Source organism: Olea europaea, chromosome 22 (assembly GCF_002742605.1).
Source record: "Olea europaea var. sylvestris chromosome 22, O_europaea_v1, whole genome shotgun sequence".
Lineage (NCBI taxonomy): Eukaryota > Viridiplantae > Streptophyta > Magnoliopsida > Lamiales > Oleaceae > Olea > Olea europaea.
The window spans coordinates 4,825,897-4,842,337 of NC_036258.1; the positions used below are offsets into that span (position 1 = coordinate 4,825,897).

The 16,441-nt window shown below is 33.2% G+C and overlaps 1 protein-coding gene across 4 annotated transcripts; it reads right to left on the reverse strand.

The window, feature by feature from the left end:
- LOC111371471 lies at positions 1-10,990 on the reverse strand. Of its 4 annotated transcripts, none has more exons than XM_022993480.1 (13): positions 10,698-10,989; positions 9,536-9,640; positions 8,717-8,803; positions 7,567-7,613; positions 6,805-6,862; positions 5,404-5,517; positions 5,028-5,147; positions 4,658-4,769; positions 4,028-4,098; positions 2,643-2,747; positions 2,184-2,389; positions 962-1,169; positions 1-191 (listed from the first exon to the last, which is right to left on the reverse strand). In XM_022993480.1, the coding sequence occupies exons 2-13, from the start codon at positions 9,615-9,617 to the stop codon at positions 139-141; spliced, it is 1,263 nt and encodes a 420-aa protein (XP_022849248.1). In that variant the 5' UTR covers positions 9,618-9,640; positions 10,698-10,989; the 3' UTR covers positions 1-138. The 4 variants fall into 4 exon arrangements, with proteins under 4 accessions (XP_022849248.1, XP_022849247.1, XP_022849249.1 ...); XM_022993479.1 differs by having other exon boundaries at positions 2,184-2,398; positions 10,698-10,988; XM_022993481.1 differs by lacking the exon at positions 7,567-7,613 and having other exon boundaries at positions 2,184-2,398; positions 10,698-10,987.
- Positions 10,991-16,441: the final 5,451 nt, after the last annotated feature.

Sequence of the window (16,441 nt, forward strand, 5' to 3'; positions counted from 1 at the left end):
ATATACACACTGGTGTTGTCAACATTGTTGGATGTCCAGTGTACACTAAACCTTTTTTGGGACTCTGCAATTTAGCCTCAACCTCGTAAACAAGAGCAAAAAGAAAATCAACTTTACCAATAATTTTCTTCGAGACTTCTATACGACTGGAACTCTTCCATTAGCCTGCTGCATGGTCCCTATAGGGTTTCCTGCAAAACCATAAAATTCATTACTTATGGAAGTTAATTCAGAGGGCTTACACCTATTACCAGAGGAAACATTATTGTTAGTTTTAAAAGATAGATACCAATCGAGAGAGAGAGAGAGAGAGAGAGAGAGAGAGAGAGAGAGAGAGAGAGAGAGAGAGAGAGAGAGAGAGAGAGCAATCCCAACAGGGGTAAAAATAAAGCAGAACCTAGAGCAGGTGCATAAAATTAAGCGATCCATTTAAAAAAAATTAAAATCGAGATTTTAATCTTAGTCAAAGTCAACAATTAATTTCAACTATATATTTTATGGATCCCACAACTTTTCCACTACACATTTCATCAACTACTATCAAAATCTGACTTTAATCCTCACTAAATAGAGACTAAATCTGAAGAGACACATAGCTGCTATTAAAATTTCTAAAACATATATAAAAATTAAAGGTTAATCCATGCTGGGTGAAGGTGGGGTGGGGTGGGGTGGGGTGGGGCGGGGCAGAAGAAGAAGATAGTTCTTTTTTTTTTAATTTAATTTAATTTAATTTATTTTTTTTGTTTTTGATTTACATTTTCTATTATTTTACGGGAAAAATATTAAACGGGGGTATGACGAGATGAGCCACTCAGAACATCAATTGCAAATCCCCTGCATTGCTAGATTACTAGTTGTTGCCTACCACTGAATTAACGACAATCTTCCCAAGTTGTCCAACGGTCTAATTAGCATTTCAAGACGGAATAGCTAACGCCTAAGAGAGGGAATTACTAACCTGTTCTGCCCGCAAAAGAATAAGAGTTTGGAATGTAATTGCTTATATTTCCAATGGAAGTGTGAGGTTCTAGGGTATTATTCACAGGAAAGGGAGATGAAATGTTTGCGGCTGGAACAAATCCTTGTGATTTGCCCATGTACAATTCTGAATTGCCTGCTGGAATCTGATCGAGTGTTTGCCCAAGATGCAAAGAATGTTCTTCTCTCTGTTCCATCACAAAAAGTAGTTTTAGCTACGATAAAGTGGTGAAAATGATTTTGTATCGCAATAACAGCCAGTTCAAGCCACAGCACAACAATGTTTAGGAGTGCGTGATGATAGCTGACATACATAATAGCTCATTATGTGAGTTGACAACCACATCCATAAGTAGAAACTAAGCACGTCGCCCAGTAGTAAATCAGAATGAATAATTTTTCCAAATATTTTTAGTAGGATAAAACACATTTAGAGCCTGTTTGGAAGTGATTTTGAGAATTGATTTTTTGACCGTTGGAAGAAAGTGGAGTCCACCTGTGAGAGAAGAAGTCAAATATGACGGCTGGAATGGTGAAAGAACGGTCAAAAAATCAATTTTTTGGGGCAAAAAAGCGCTCCCAAACAAGCTGCTAGTGTTACAGCTAAAGAAATGAGAAAACCCTTGCAGGAAAGTGGTAGCAATATTTTTCTAATTGAATTTGACTTGATTATAGAACAAGAATCTTTAGATTTACTAGAAACTCCATCCAGGATGACTGCCTTAGCAAACTGGATTTTAATTTGAAGATATCCAACTTATGGTAACTTCTCAGTCCAAAGCTCGACTATATTTTCGGTTTCCATTTCGTAGCATGTTCACATGAAGAGGTAGAAAGCAAGATTATAAATAATACACGGATGATATCTATTTACTACACTTTCTAACTATATGTGAAGAACATAAAATTTTGCATCCTATAACATGAAGAAGTTTTACATATAGTGGTACAGGTCCTACTGTGAGCCACTGTAATTCTCTGAGGCTTCCCGGTCTTCCTTGTTAATTAGGCATGCTTCAAGTTACTAACACATAGAAACAAAAGAAAATTAACGCACTCATGATTCAGGTAAGAGTTTTGATTTGATGAGAACATAAGAGTGATGCATAAATTTGAAGAAAGGTAACAATTAGCCTTGAACTGTCAGCATATATGAAAGTTTTAGCACGAGATTTAAGAATATATGAGTGGCAGAACTTGACCTGCTGATTCTTAACTTTTCCACGGTAAAGGTAGCTGGGAGACGAAGGCTGTGTTTGCTCCGAATTGACTTGTAAGCCTTCTGAAGTGAAATATTCACTGCTTTGTTCCTTCCTCGATTCCGCATAAAACATGTGACTAATAATGCTTCGGAGATAATGGTTTCTTTGAGAATAGTACATTTTAGTTGCAATGGGAGCAGGAACATCTGAGATTGCTACACCAAGATTACTACGATCAAAAGTAATTCATAAAGCCCAAGCGTAGAATCAGTATTGACTAGCAAGGTTAAAGTGAAACCCCCTCCAAAACCCAAAGGCACGTTTGGGCTCTCTGAACACGACGTCAAGTTAGTTCAGTTAAAAGCATATGCAACTATGACTTTCCAAAACCATTAAAATGAATAAATAAATCTACATTTTTTTCACCATAGACCATTGGCCAGAACCATAGAGAGGTACCTTTGGTTACTAAACTTTCATAGATTTCATCTGAGGTTTGATTTCGAATGGCAACTTTAGATATCTTCTCACTCCTTCCACTTGATCTAGTTGGAATATCTCGACCTAAACCATGTAAGTGCAGCAGTTATGCTTCGGCAACATGAAACAAAGACATTTTCTGTGAGGAGCTGAACAAACGAGATATGAGATACCCAAAACTTTGAACAATCTAGCTTCCGTCCATGGCATATAGGAGGTCAATAGAAAGCAAGATGCAAATGCTTACCAGATATATATGTTCTAAGTGTGCGTGCACACCTGCTCATGTGTTTCGTTGCCCAATATTTAAAGTTTAATGTCACTACCTTGGATCTATTTTCTATTATCCTGCTAGTAAAAGAACACACGTTGACCATTTGGAGGAGACGAGAACACAAAAGCTTACCTCAATATGCATAAATAGGGAGAATAAGAATCCATTAGATATTTTAGAAATACACAAGGAGTCAGTATTGGCTGAATCTTTGTGTTGATCCCATCAAGTCCGTTGATAAATGTACTTGAAGCTATTTTGCATCACAGCGTAGAAGAGGGAAAAGGGAAAACGAAGAGCATTCTTCAATGAATCCTAACCTACTTATGCATGAGATCGGTAGACACTGAACAAGGAAATTGCATATTTAAATCATGCTTTGGTGATATCACATTCACAACCATTTAGCTGCAGAAAGGTACTCTCTAAAAAGGGTATTACTATTTATAAACGAACAAATTCTAATCACGCTTAGGTCATATTTAATATTTCGGGCCGTTTAGCTGCAGAAAGGTACTATCTCAAAAGAGTGTTACTATTTACTAATTACCATAAAAGAAGTCCTCCAAAGTTACTCCCATACTAGTGAATTGAGAGTACAAGGAAAGTTTTAAACATCAATAATCTATGTTCTAAACATAATTTTGTATGTAATTTAAACTAGGGAACGAAAGATAATTAATTACCATTCTAACTCTAGCTTCATCTTGAAGAGTCGGAAAAAAAATTTTGCTTGCTTCTTTTGAATTAATGATAGAATCAGGTCAAAATTTAAGATGATAAAGAGATCAAAACTGCTTTCAGCAGACCTATTGGAGAAAAGGAAACTCGGAGCTTTCAAGTGAGCGGGACTTTTTTATTGAACATTTAGCTGCATTCAAGATTTTTAAATTGGGAATTATTTTTTTAATTTAATCTAATGTTTGCACTTTTTCAGAGGTTCCTGAGGTATCCCAACCAATGCTACCTTCAAAGAAAACAGAACCTCCATGCCCATCATAACAAAGAGGGAAGTAAACATTCCTATTGCACGAATTACTATAAATTTGTGCAAAAACATACTAATGTAAAACGAATGGAAGGGACTTACATTGAAGGACCTCTTCAGATGTTATACATGGAGACTTGGCATCTGGACATGATTGACTCTCAACTACAGTCCTACAAGATAAAAATATATTGTGCATGAAACCTGATGGATAGGGAATCCTCCACAGCTGGCAAATACTTGTACTCGAGATATTTGCTCTGTATCAATGGAAGAGCCTCCCAGTATTATAATTCTCATGGTGCAGTTGTATCATTTCTCGTGGTTGCTTATGTTTATATTCAATACCATATAAGGAAGCACATACTCAGGGAAAGAAATAAAGAGGAAAATTCAAATTGTGTGTGTATGTGTGTCAAAGTAAAATGATCAACCCTGAACAAATCATAATTTCAAATTTTTCCCCAAGGAATTGCATCATGCATATGCCACTAGAAAATTTGATAAGCAAAAGTAAATTTCAGGCAAACTACTAGCAGAAACATCCTACCATCCAATTTTGCAACAAGTTAAATTGGTAGCTGCCATAATATAATGGGCAGCAGAAGAAAAGAAAAGGCATACAAAACGATGCTGTTGATTTTAAAGATGTGTAAATATATCATGCTAAAAAATTTATGGAATGTTTCATTGGACAACATCAAAGATAAAGAAGCATCATGCTCCACATACCTTTTGACACGCTTAGTTGGACTGGGTATCACAGTTTCTGAACGCTCCATATTAACAGGATTAACTTTCAAACTATTTATTCTTGGTGTCTCATTCCCACACTTTGTATTTCCTACAATGCAGATTGTGCACATCTCTTCAAAAGATTTGATTTTCTGGATATTCACAAAAATGTAACATATTGTATGTCTAATAAAGCATAGACTTCCATTTGGAATATCTATTCACGACAATAATTAGTAGAATAACAATTCATGAATCGAGACCAAAAGCACATGCAGTACAGCGAAAAATGGAACAGAGAGAGTTAAACATAATTTTCGTTTTTTAGGTGGCAATATATGTGTGTCGGAGAGAGAGAGCACTATACGTTTAGCTTCAGCTAAGGAAATCATTTGAAGCTCTTCATCGAAATGTGATTCTGGTGCAGTCATAATGTCAGAATCTAGAGATTCAAACTTTTCTTGTTCCCGGACAGTTGTAGCTTGGTCTACACGAGGTTAAGAACAATAACTTTTTTTCCAGTAATAAAAGGAGTTCCACATAGTCAAAGTGATCTACCGATCATAATTTTAAGACAATCAGTACAATTAACCACTTTTTTCTTGTGATACATGATAAGTCTAATTTTGGTTCATGGACTATGTCTGATAAAAGATGTAATGCTGACCAATAATGTGGTAGAATTTCAAACATATAGGATAAAGCAAGAGAATTGATCAAATTCTTGATGGGAAAAAGGATACTAGCTTGAGCAACCAGTAGCTTTTTTCTGTCCTTACGTGGAAGTTTCTTTTGCCCAGAAGCGCCGTCAACTTCTGAAACGATTTCTTCTTTGAAATTTAGAGACTTACAAAGTTCTGCAGATATAAGAGAAGGAACAACTTAAAAAGATGAGTGAACGGTGCATTTAAGTGGAGCACCACCCTCTTAGAGTCTTCGTAATATTACTCCTGCAACTGCCACAGAGTAATCCAATAATGTTTATTACTACAATTCTATTCCCCACTTATTAGCTTAAACAATGATGTTTCTATCAACACGTATGGATCAAGTATTGATTTTCGACATAAAATTTCTCCCCTTACTAGGTGTATGCGTAAATTACTTAGTTTTACACTGGATTAGTCTACTACCTTATTTAACTCTCCAGTAAGCTGCTGTGATAGAAGATACGAGTTGGAAATTCAAATTAGTTAAAAAAAAATACTTTTATCACACAGATATAGATGCAAATAATAGGAAAAATGCTCCCATTTGCAGTACACTTTCCAAATACTAGTGTTTAAACCCCAGAGTACAGAACATGTAAAGTGCACGTCCTGTATTATTTAAGTATTATATCCATCTTTAAAAGAGATTTTCATTTTTTAAATTCCATTGGAAACCCAAGTTCTTTTTTTTTTTTTTAAATAATAATAATAAATAAATCATTAATTTATTAGTGTCACGTGCTCCATGAGAACTATACCAAACTACAGTTTGATAGTTGGTTAATAGTAGGTTTAAACATATAATATTTTCAAATAACATATTTAAAAGGTTAGAAGACAAATTAATAGTTAATATAGTGACATGTATAAAAAATAACTTGTGAAGAAGCCATAATTTTTTGCCAAACTCCTCATTTACATTCATATTATAATCGAACACAATCAGATATCTTCTGCCAGCAGGAGGTTGGGACTCATTTCTTTCTGACCCTTCTCCTACGTTTGGCCAAATTCTTTATCACGACTTTCTGAGAAATTTTCATATGCACGGGTACATACTAAAAATATCCTATCACATATTTTAATATTGAAAATTTCTTCCATTATTTAAATTTATAAACTCAATTTTTGAACTCTTTTCTTGCCATTTATCTTTATCCTTTTCTTTATCCCATATCAGCACATCCAAGGAACATTTAGACCTTCAGTCATCATCACAATTTGATTTATATATAAGATGACTTGGTGGAGCACAATTTGGTTTATCCAAGAATTGAAGCAATGGGTTCCCTATTTTCTTTGACGTACTTTCTAATTTCTTACCAAATGATAAAAAAAAAAGGGTCTGCAACTGACCAATGCAAAGCCAAAATTGGCATGCAACAAAAGAAATCTCAAGATGCATAAGTTTTGGAGAGCAAAAATGAATTGAACCTGAGTGTGCAGCGTAATGACTGGACTTAATTGGCTTCTTACAAGCATTGCAGCATACCTTCAAAATACGTTAAGCAGCCATTTCACTAATTTGTGAGTGTACACTAGAAATGAAGATCTAAGACATTATTCACACGGAATTTGCCATCAGTCACACCTATTTATCTCTAGCAAAAAGTATAGCGCAGGCAAAGTTTTATTAACAAAAAATTCAAGAATATACACGTGATTAAGGAAAAGGAAGAAATTCATATGTGCCCAAAACCATCTCAGTCAGTCTTCATGCAGTTCACTTCCAATGCATATAAAGCACGAAATCCATACTCTGTTGGCAAAAATTTTGTAAAATTCTGATCTGATGGATTTAACCTACAGTGGGAACCAAGTATAGCGTGTTCCAAAGAAATTTATTTTACGTTTCTCAATCTTAAATTCACACATTAAAAAGAATCTTCAACTTCCAACATGAGAAAATCATTATATTACATGTATATGTAGCTTCAAGAAGCTGAACAAACTTTCATAAAAATCATGCTTATTGTTTTGAAACCGAACAAGGGAATTAGCAAGTGGAAAGATTTATTAAAAAAATTAAGTTTTCTCTAAATTTTCGTTATTATTTTTTCATCCTAATGTTTTTCATTTATTCAAGGTATTAAATTATACGTATTGGAGTGAATTTAATAATTTCCTTCATATGAAAAACAGAGGAATAAAATTGTGATGTAAATAATTACTAATTCAGGTTTTCCCAAACCTTACCAAATATAAAGGATCTGCCATGGGTCTCAAACCAAACACGTGCATATCTACATGAGAATATCATCAACAAGAAACTAAGAAATTAGAACTCAATTTGTATAAAAGAGGCAGGAATCTTTACTTCAAGAATTGTTTATGGTAGAGTATATAAGTGGAAGAAACATATTGCAGGCTTCAAAATCACTGGTAAAATAATCTTTAGGTGTGTTCAAAGAGTTGAATCATGATTTAATATCAATGTTATACAGCACATTGGACCCACATTTACAGGAAATTGTTTCAGTATAATGTTTGAAACATGTCCATAGCAAACTACAGTGTAGGGACCTATGGCTCAAACTTGGATACGGGTGTTGGGTACGAGTATATATCTAGGAGTAGGATCCTTTTTCTTTTAAAACTTAGAATATGGGGATACAGCTTAAAAGATCCAAAATTTGGATATGGCCACATGGATACGCCTTACAAACATAAATTTCTTTAGAATATTATATACTAATAGTTTTAGATGTATCTTTTGGGAGTGTAACATTAAATGGGCTTGGTTTCATGCCTTAAAAGTCTTGGTTTTATGCCTCAAAATCGATTTTATTGCTTTAAAAATCATGGGTCCACTCTTTATCTCCATCAAACTTCTGCTTTCCCATATGACATTCTCCCTTCCACGTTTCTGCCATGTCCACTTTTAAGTTGAAGGACCCAACACGGATCTATACCACACCTGTGTTGTCTCGTGTTGTATCATATCGTGTCAAACATGAGTACGTCGTCCAATCTGAAGAGTCCAATCATCATAGGTTAGGACTCCCTTCTTCTCAAGTTTCGGGGCAATCTTAAAAGGTATCAAAAATCTCAAATTCAAATTCATCACTGTTATGCATGTGAGTACTAGGGTGTTATTTTTACCTCTCAATTTTATATTTTGACTTCTACTTATCTTGGAAAAAGATTTAAACTCCATTTAGGATTTTTATTTTCGCTTCTTTTTCTATCTCTTATAACTTTGTTGTTACTTCCTAAACAATGTTGCATTTTCTTACTTTTCTTCCTCCTGATTCTAATTCAGTATAACACATATAGACAACAATTACAATTTACACCATTACAAATCCCTTTCTCTTTGTTCTGCAAGGACTGAGAGCAAACATACCTTCTTCATCGATCAAATTTGCTTCATCTGCCTCACGTAATTCTCTGTGCAGGTATTTTGCAGTTAATTTCTGGCGATCTATGTCCTCTGGAGAAAGAGAATAGTAAACAATAAGATATTAGTCGTTAAATGGCCAAACAAATCAAGTCCAATATATAGAAGTACATAATAGAAAAATTAATTGAACTGCAATATAAGACGTTGTACAAGCTACAAAGCTTGCTAAAGTTGTAGTTTCTACTGCTGTCATGTATTTGACAAGTTAGCAGTAAACACATTGAAAGGTTTCCACATAATAAATGGCTAGATAAATATATCCAGTTTTTCTAGAATATATAAGTGTAGGTAGACGGAGATATAACAGGGACTCAAGTCCTCAGGAAACAGATTGTTCCACAGCTAAATCATAACAACAAGATTTCAATCTGCTGTGCAAATGCTTGGTTAAAGCACAAGGAGAAATCAAATATATAACAGTTCTTCTAATTTTGCTCGACTTGGCTCATGACACCCACTCTGACACAAAAGTATCCTACAACTCTGAATTCAAGCTGAAGTTTTGTTTAATCACACATACTACTGGTCATTTCCATCAAAAGCCCCTGTCAGGTATATTCTCAAAAAATTCACCAGAAGGCCATATCACAAATACAAAACCATATTGTCTTATCACCAAGAAAAGACACATAAAACAAACCAATTTCTAATCACATAAATCATCAGCCTCTAATGACTGTCTTCAACAAGTAGTAAAATAGACAACATTTTTTAAACAAATCTAATAAAGTAGCAAATTTGATAATTAATGCACTAGTTTACCTGCAACAGTTTGCGAGACGCTTCCATCTGCAAGAAGCCTCGCCAAGGCTGCCATTCTCCCACTTTTGAGAGAGCATACCATAAAAAATAGGACCAAGTGTATACCTAGACAACGATTGCAATAATATGTACATATCTTGAGGTGACAAGAAATATGCTTTGTTTAATGTTGCAGAAATTGGAATCAAAACAAATCTACCACACCAAATATAGGCAACATAAAAAAATTACATATTAGTTGCACAACTAGACAGCAATCATGTAAATTCCATCAAAGACACTAATCAATAACTTGAAGAGATTTTTAGTGTTATCGAAATCTCGTAAAAGAGTAAACAAGAAATTCACAAACAGAATGGCATTATGATGGAACCAAACTGCTAGCAAAATAAACTTGCATAGAAATGCAATATTGCCGCACGCAAATCACTAGATAAAGTGAAAATGAATTTCTGATTAAATCGTGCAAGAAATTGCTGCCTGAGAATCCAATAGCAGCATGATTACCGGCAAATTTCATGCTAAGGAAAAGATAAAAGGATTGACCTTATAGACAATCAAGACAAACAGGGCTTTTTGCATTTTACTACAGCTATTAGATTCATAACCGTTCCATGTATTAGTTAGAGGAGAGTAAGAATTCTTCATTGGGCACATATTAGAATCTATTTTTACACAGGCTATACCTAAAATGGTTACTCAAATCAAGAGGAAAAAGATAAATCTAGAGCATGACATGTGATACGAGAAGAATGTAAATAGAACTTGAAATAATTCTAGGAAAACCTAGAGCATTCATGGATATTATTCTCCAGCAGCTCGTAATTAGAACTTGATTGACAACAAATTCGTAAAAATTCTGAAAAAATGAATAAATTTCCAACATTTAAAACAGCATTTGCCTCCCATATTTCTTTTCATCTTTTTACGACACAAATTTCCCAAGTCAGAAAGAGGACAACCTTCCGAAGCACAATGTACTTCAGAAAAATCTCGCATTTCACCCATGCATCATCTTTCCGACATTATCATGACAATTCATAATCATAAGAAGTACCACCGATGCATTTAACATATCAAATAATTACAGAGCTCACGCGTGTAAAGTTGTTCCGCATTTTCAGAAATGCAAAAATGAAATTAGAAACCAAGATAGAATTACCTGTAAGCCTGTAACTTGAATTTTCTGATCGCGAGGAAATTAAAATTAGCTTGAATTTTCAGGAAATTTGGTAACGAAATGTAAAATAACTATGAAATTTGTGCTTCATTTAGAAGTTCGAATGATCGGGAAAATGCAAATTAATGTTTGAGAGGAAAAATTAATTTAAGAGCCCTAGACATGACAGAAATTTATGATTGGGGAATTTATTTTTATCTCTCTCTAGAAAAATTAGAGACTAAAATCTCTTCTTCTTGTTTTTGGCTGTACGCAGAGACAGAGGGGGAGGGCGGCGTGGGGTGGGGTGGCGTGGTGTGGGGGTGGATTGGGGGTTTAAATAAAGTATCGAAACGTTGGGTTGTATTAAATTGTCGCAATTTACTGATATATTTGTTAGGCCTTTTTGACCCACTTTTTTAAAAAATATATATATTCTTACATTGTAATTTGACATCATTTTAATTACATATTTTTTAATAAAATAATATTACACATAAATTCAAAATTTTTTATCATTTTTAATAACATATTTCCTATCAATACACTATTAAAAATACATTCTTATAAAAATAATGTGGTTCAAACAAGGGCTTAATATATGATTCCAGTTTGGTAAGAATTATAATCAAATTTATTAGTAAATTTTGATAAAAATTGATGAAAGATGTGGTTAAAAATTTACGAATCCTATAAAATATGTAATTAAAATTAATTATTTATTTTAATTAAAATTAAAATCTATTCTAGTCTTTACCAAATAAGGGCTTAATTGGATCAAAATGTCATCTATAATAATAATAAAAATCCTCACTTTTATTTATTAACATATGATATCGTGAGATTTAATTGAATCAAAATCTCATTAATTAAATTTCAAAAAAAAAAAAAAAAGACTCCACAATTTTTATCGCCTCATTTATAAAAGGATTTATAGAAAATGATGATGTACAACAAGCATTTTTCTAAAACTTTTGAATAATGTTGTTTAGCACAGATTTATGTCAATTTTGCTACTTGTACATAAAAATGATACATAAGAAATTACATAAAAAGATGTAAATGGAACATGTTGGATAAAAAAGTTGACTATATTTTAAATTGACAAATAATAGAATGACATGTAGTATTATGTAACTCAATACGTAAAATTTGATGGACATGTAGCAATGTCCTTAATTTAATTTTACATTTCATTTGATGACACTTACTGTCATCTAAACAGGTGTTGTAATTTTAATAGTGCTAAATAGCACTCCAAACTTTTAGTGAAACTACATTTTGATCACTAAAGTTCATTCTAGTTACGTTGCTATATTATTTAAGGATTAGGCTTTGCACGATATTAAATACTATAAAATTACTATAATAGTATTAATATTATGATGAATTACTAAGCTTTTTGCTACAATTTGATGGATCTATCAATAGCTTTTAGTTTTACGTGACACCGTTAATATATATGTCTGTGTGTGACTACCAACATTTTGACCTCCTTGTATGTCCATGTTTGATTTTGATTAAAATTTTATATTAATTTAAGAGAAAGTCAAACAATTAATATTAATCACATCTTTCATAAATCTCACAACTTTTCAACCCCACATTTCAAATATTTTATCATAATCTACTAAAAAATCTAATTTTAACCTTCACCAAACATTGTGTATATATGTTCAAGGACTAACAAATTGGATCGAGTCAAGTCACTCGACTATAATTTACAAATTTAGTAAGGAAGCCTCCATGGGTGGACAAAGGTGAGATCAAAACATTTGCTTGCGTATCACAGCTATAAATTTCTTTTAAAAGATGTTTGTATAAAAAAGTAAAATAAGTCTCTCTTCATTTTTCAAAAAATTACTTTTACTCTTTTTATTTACTATTTTAAACCGAAAATTCATTAGAAAAATCTCTATTAAACAAGCTCTAAACATTTTTTCCCCCAAAAAGTAACTATTCTCTTATTATTAAAATAAGTACTTTACTTGTTCTTTTTTTTTTCCCCCCTTTTTTTATGATGGGGGCATTACACGATAATATGGTCCATAAGGGATTCAAGAATCAGACAATAAATGTAAGACATAATTTGCCAATTTTGGAAGGACCTCTTCGAATAAGTCAGGTTAAAAAATTGCCTCAAAAAGTAAGTGAGATTTTTTATGTGGTCATTGTACAGTAAGATAAGAGAACTATGTGGGGTTAACAAAATAATTTTGGGCAGATTTTTTGTCCGTTTCTAGATAAGTTTGAAAAAAGATCCATGCAATTTCAAGTTATTATTTCAAAACTAGCATACATTTAATATTTTTTTATGAGGCCCGTGTTGAAATTTATTTGTAATCATGCTAAAAATCAAGAATCGTCAAATAATAAATTAATAAAACGAATTCATACATGCGAAAGACATTGTTGATATAAATAATAGCTGTAACAGCAGTCAAGATCCTTCCCTCCTTGCTCCTCACAAAATATCAGCAATCAATGGGGCAAGCTAATGAAAATACAATATGGAGAGGAGAAGGGACCTAACCTTTATATAGGAATTTCTTTAGTCGTCCCATTATCGACTCAAACTCTAATTAGGGTTTACGCACAATTCCGGCCCACATACTTTGAAAATACCACATTATATCAAATAAAACCCATAAGGTTTAAAACTGTTCAAATTGATCACTTAACATAATTGGCCTAATCATAATGTTATTGTGAGCCATAAATCTAACCCGTAAAATTTATAATCGAATGTGAAGCCCATTTATGGAATTATTCCAACATTCTCCCACTTGAGCAAACATTTGATTACTATAACAAATTTTTCAACACCCGAGTTAGACTACATAGGTGGCTGCAAAAGTATAGCTCCAATGATAACACCTTACGTAATATAATTCGGTCCAACAAGAATATCAACACCGAACATGAAAGTCATTACACCAATTAAACGATGTAAGATCATTCCACGGCTATAAATGCCAACATATTTATCGACATGGATCCCCATCCTCCAACCAATGCTGTAGTATGTGGCATGAACTTAGCATCAAATTTAATAAAAAACTGTGATAATTCATATCGGTCATCATAATGCTTCGGATCAAAATGAAGTCATTTGTCTCTAAAAGAGACTTATCTTATGTCTTTTTTGCATGTCTCGAGATTACAATAATATTATAATAAAAGATATAAGTCAAATGCATGCTCAAAATAGTTTATGGATAGGGAAAAAATATTTTATTATCAGAAGGGGCTATATCCGAAAACATATGGGTTGCTTATGTACTCCGTAAAAGGATCAAGCTCAAAACGTAGTCTTATATATATATATATATATATAAAACTCCCACTAACTAAAAATATCAAATGTTTTTACAATGCCCATATTAGTAACATATGTCTTAAAAACTTTTGGAGTGAGTCCCTTAGTTAAAGGGTCTGCAATCATTACCTCTATATTGATATGCTCTATTTTCGTCTGCCCTTCCTTGACTTTGTCTCTAACCACCAAATATTTTATGTCAATATGTTTTGACCTACCAGAGCTTTTAATATTTTTTGAAAAGAATACTGCTGCACTGTTATCACAATATACGGTGATTGGTCTTGAGATGGAGTCAACAACTTTCAAACCTTAGATGAAATTTTTTAACCAAGTGGCTTGGACTGTAGCCCTGTAACATGCCACAAATTCAGCTTGCATAGTAGAAAATGCTACTAGAGTCTGTTTAGCACTTTTCCAAGAGATAGCACCACCAACTAATGTAAAAAATATAAACTGAGGTTAATTTCAAATCATCTTAACATCCAACAAAATCAGAATCTGAATATCCTACCGCCTCAAGATGATTTGAACGCTGGAATGTAAGCTATAGCTTTCAGTTTTCTTCAAATATCTCATAACTTTCTAAGCTGCTTTCCAATGCTCTTGTTCTGGATTAGAATGAAATCTGCTAAGGACACCGACTGCATAGGCTATATCCGGTCTAGTGCAAACTTGATCATACATCAAGCTCCCCACAACACTAGCATATGGAATAATCTTCATAGATTCCCTTTTCAGTTCATTCCTTGAACATTGAGTTTTGTTAAACTTATCCCCTTTTATGATAGGTACATTATCAGGTGCACAGTTCTACATATTGAACATTTATAGGACACGTCGTATATAAGCTTTCTAAGAAAGTCCCAATAAGCTACGATTTCTATCACAATGTATTTCAATGCCAAGTACATATGAAGCTTCTCCAAGATCTTTCATCTCAAAATTAGCAGACAATATTTTCTTTGTGTCATGAAGCAACCCTAAGTTACTGCTAGCAAGCAGAATGTTATCAACATACGGTACAAGAAAAATAAAATTTCTTCCACTGATTTTAAGATAAATGCATTGATCAACATATTTTCAACAAAACTAAGAGAGGTCACAATCTCATCAAACTTTAAATACCACTGTCGAGATGTTTGTTTGAGACCATATAAGGATTTATTTAACTTACATACCAAGTTTTCTTTTCCTTTCACAATAAAGCCTTTAGGTTGTTTCATATAAATCATTTTAGAAAGATCTCCATTCAAAAATGTTGTCTTAACATCCATTTGATGAAGCTCCAAATCGTAGTGTGTCACAAGAGCCATGATATTTTGAAAGAATCTTTCGACGAAATAGGGGAGAATGTTTCCACATAATCAATGCCCTCTTATTGAGTGAAACCTTTTGCAACTAATTTTGCTTTCTTTCGTTCAGCATTTCCTTTTGAATCTAATTTACTTTTAAAAATCCACTTGTTATTTACAGCCTTAGCATCTGGAGAAAGTTCAACAAGATCCAAAACTTTATTCCTTTCCATAGAATTCATTTCATCTTCCATAACAGCTATCCATTTATCTACCTTAGGATTTGTCAATGTTTGGTTATAAGTTACAAAATTAACAATATGCCCAATATTAAAATCGCTCTCCAATAAATATGTAATCTAATCACTGGGTAATGCAGATCTTCTTTCCTTCTGTTATCTCCTAACTTGTGGCTCAGAAACCGATTCAATCGTTGTTTGAGGAATTGGATGTTCCTCTTGGTTTCTCGATTCTTCATTAACAACTTCAATTGGTTGAGAACCAACTCTTTCCTGTATAACAGGAACTGAAACAACAACTTGATTATGTTCAACAAGAATTTCTCTCATCGTGGAACTCCCACCATCTCTAAAATATTCTCCAGAAACCTAGCAGTAATGGACTCCACAATTCTAGTGCCGCGATTTGGTCAGTAAAATTTGTATCCTTTTGATCTGTCCGGATACCCAATAAAGTAGTCAAGAGTTGATTTAGGGTCTAATTTCTTTTCAAATGGATTATAAATCCTAACCTCAGCTGGACATCCCCAAACTTTAGAGTGAGCCAAATTTGGCTTACGTCCTGTCCATAATTCAAAAGGTATCTTGGTAATAACTTTATTTGGAACTCTGTTCAAAATATACAATGCAATTTTCAAGGCTTCACTCCACAAATATTCAGGCAAATTTGTTCTACTCATCATACTTCTAACCATATCTTTTAGAGTTCGATTACGTCTTTCAAAAACATCATTTTGTTCGGGTGTCCCTGGCATGGTGTATTGGGGCACTATACCATACTCTTGTAAAAACTTTGTAAAATTACTCATATTTTGACTAGACTTGTCATTTTTCCCATAGTACTCACAACCACGGTCAGATCTTACAATTTTGATACTTTTTCCACATTATTTC

Coding starts and splice junctions, on each gene's coding strand:
- LOC111371471 (XM_022993479.1), bottom strand. CDS start 9,617: ATGGTATGCTCTCTCAAAAGTGGGAGAATGGCAGCCTTGGCGAGGCTT. Junction 5,148..5,403: donor GCTACTGGTTGCTCAAGCTA/GTATCCTTTTTC, acceptor AACCTCGTGTAG/ACCAAGCTACAACTGTCCGG. Junction 4,770..5,027: donor TTCCTTAGCTGAAGCTAAAC/GTATAGTGCTCT, acceptor TCTGCATTGTAG/GAAATACAAAGTGTGGGAAT.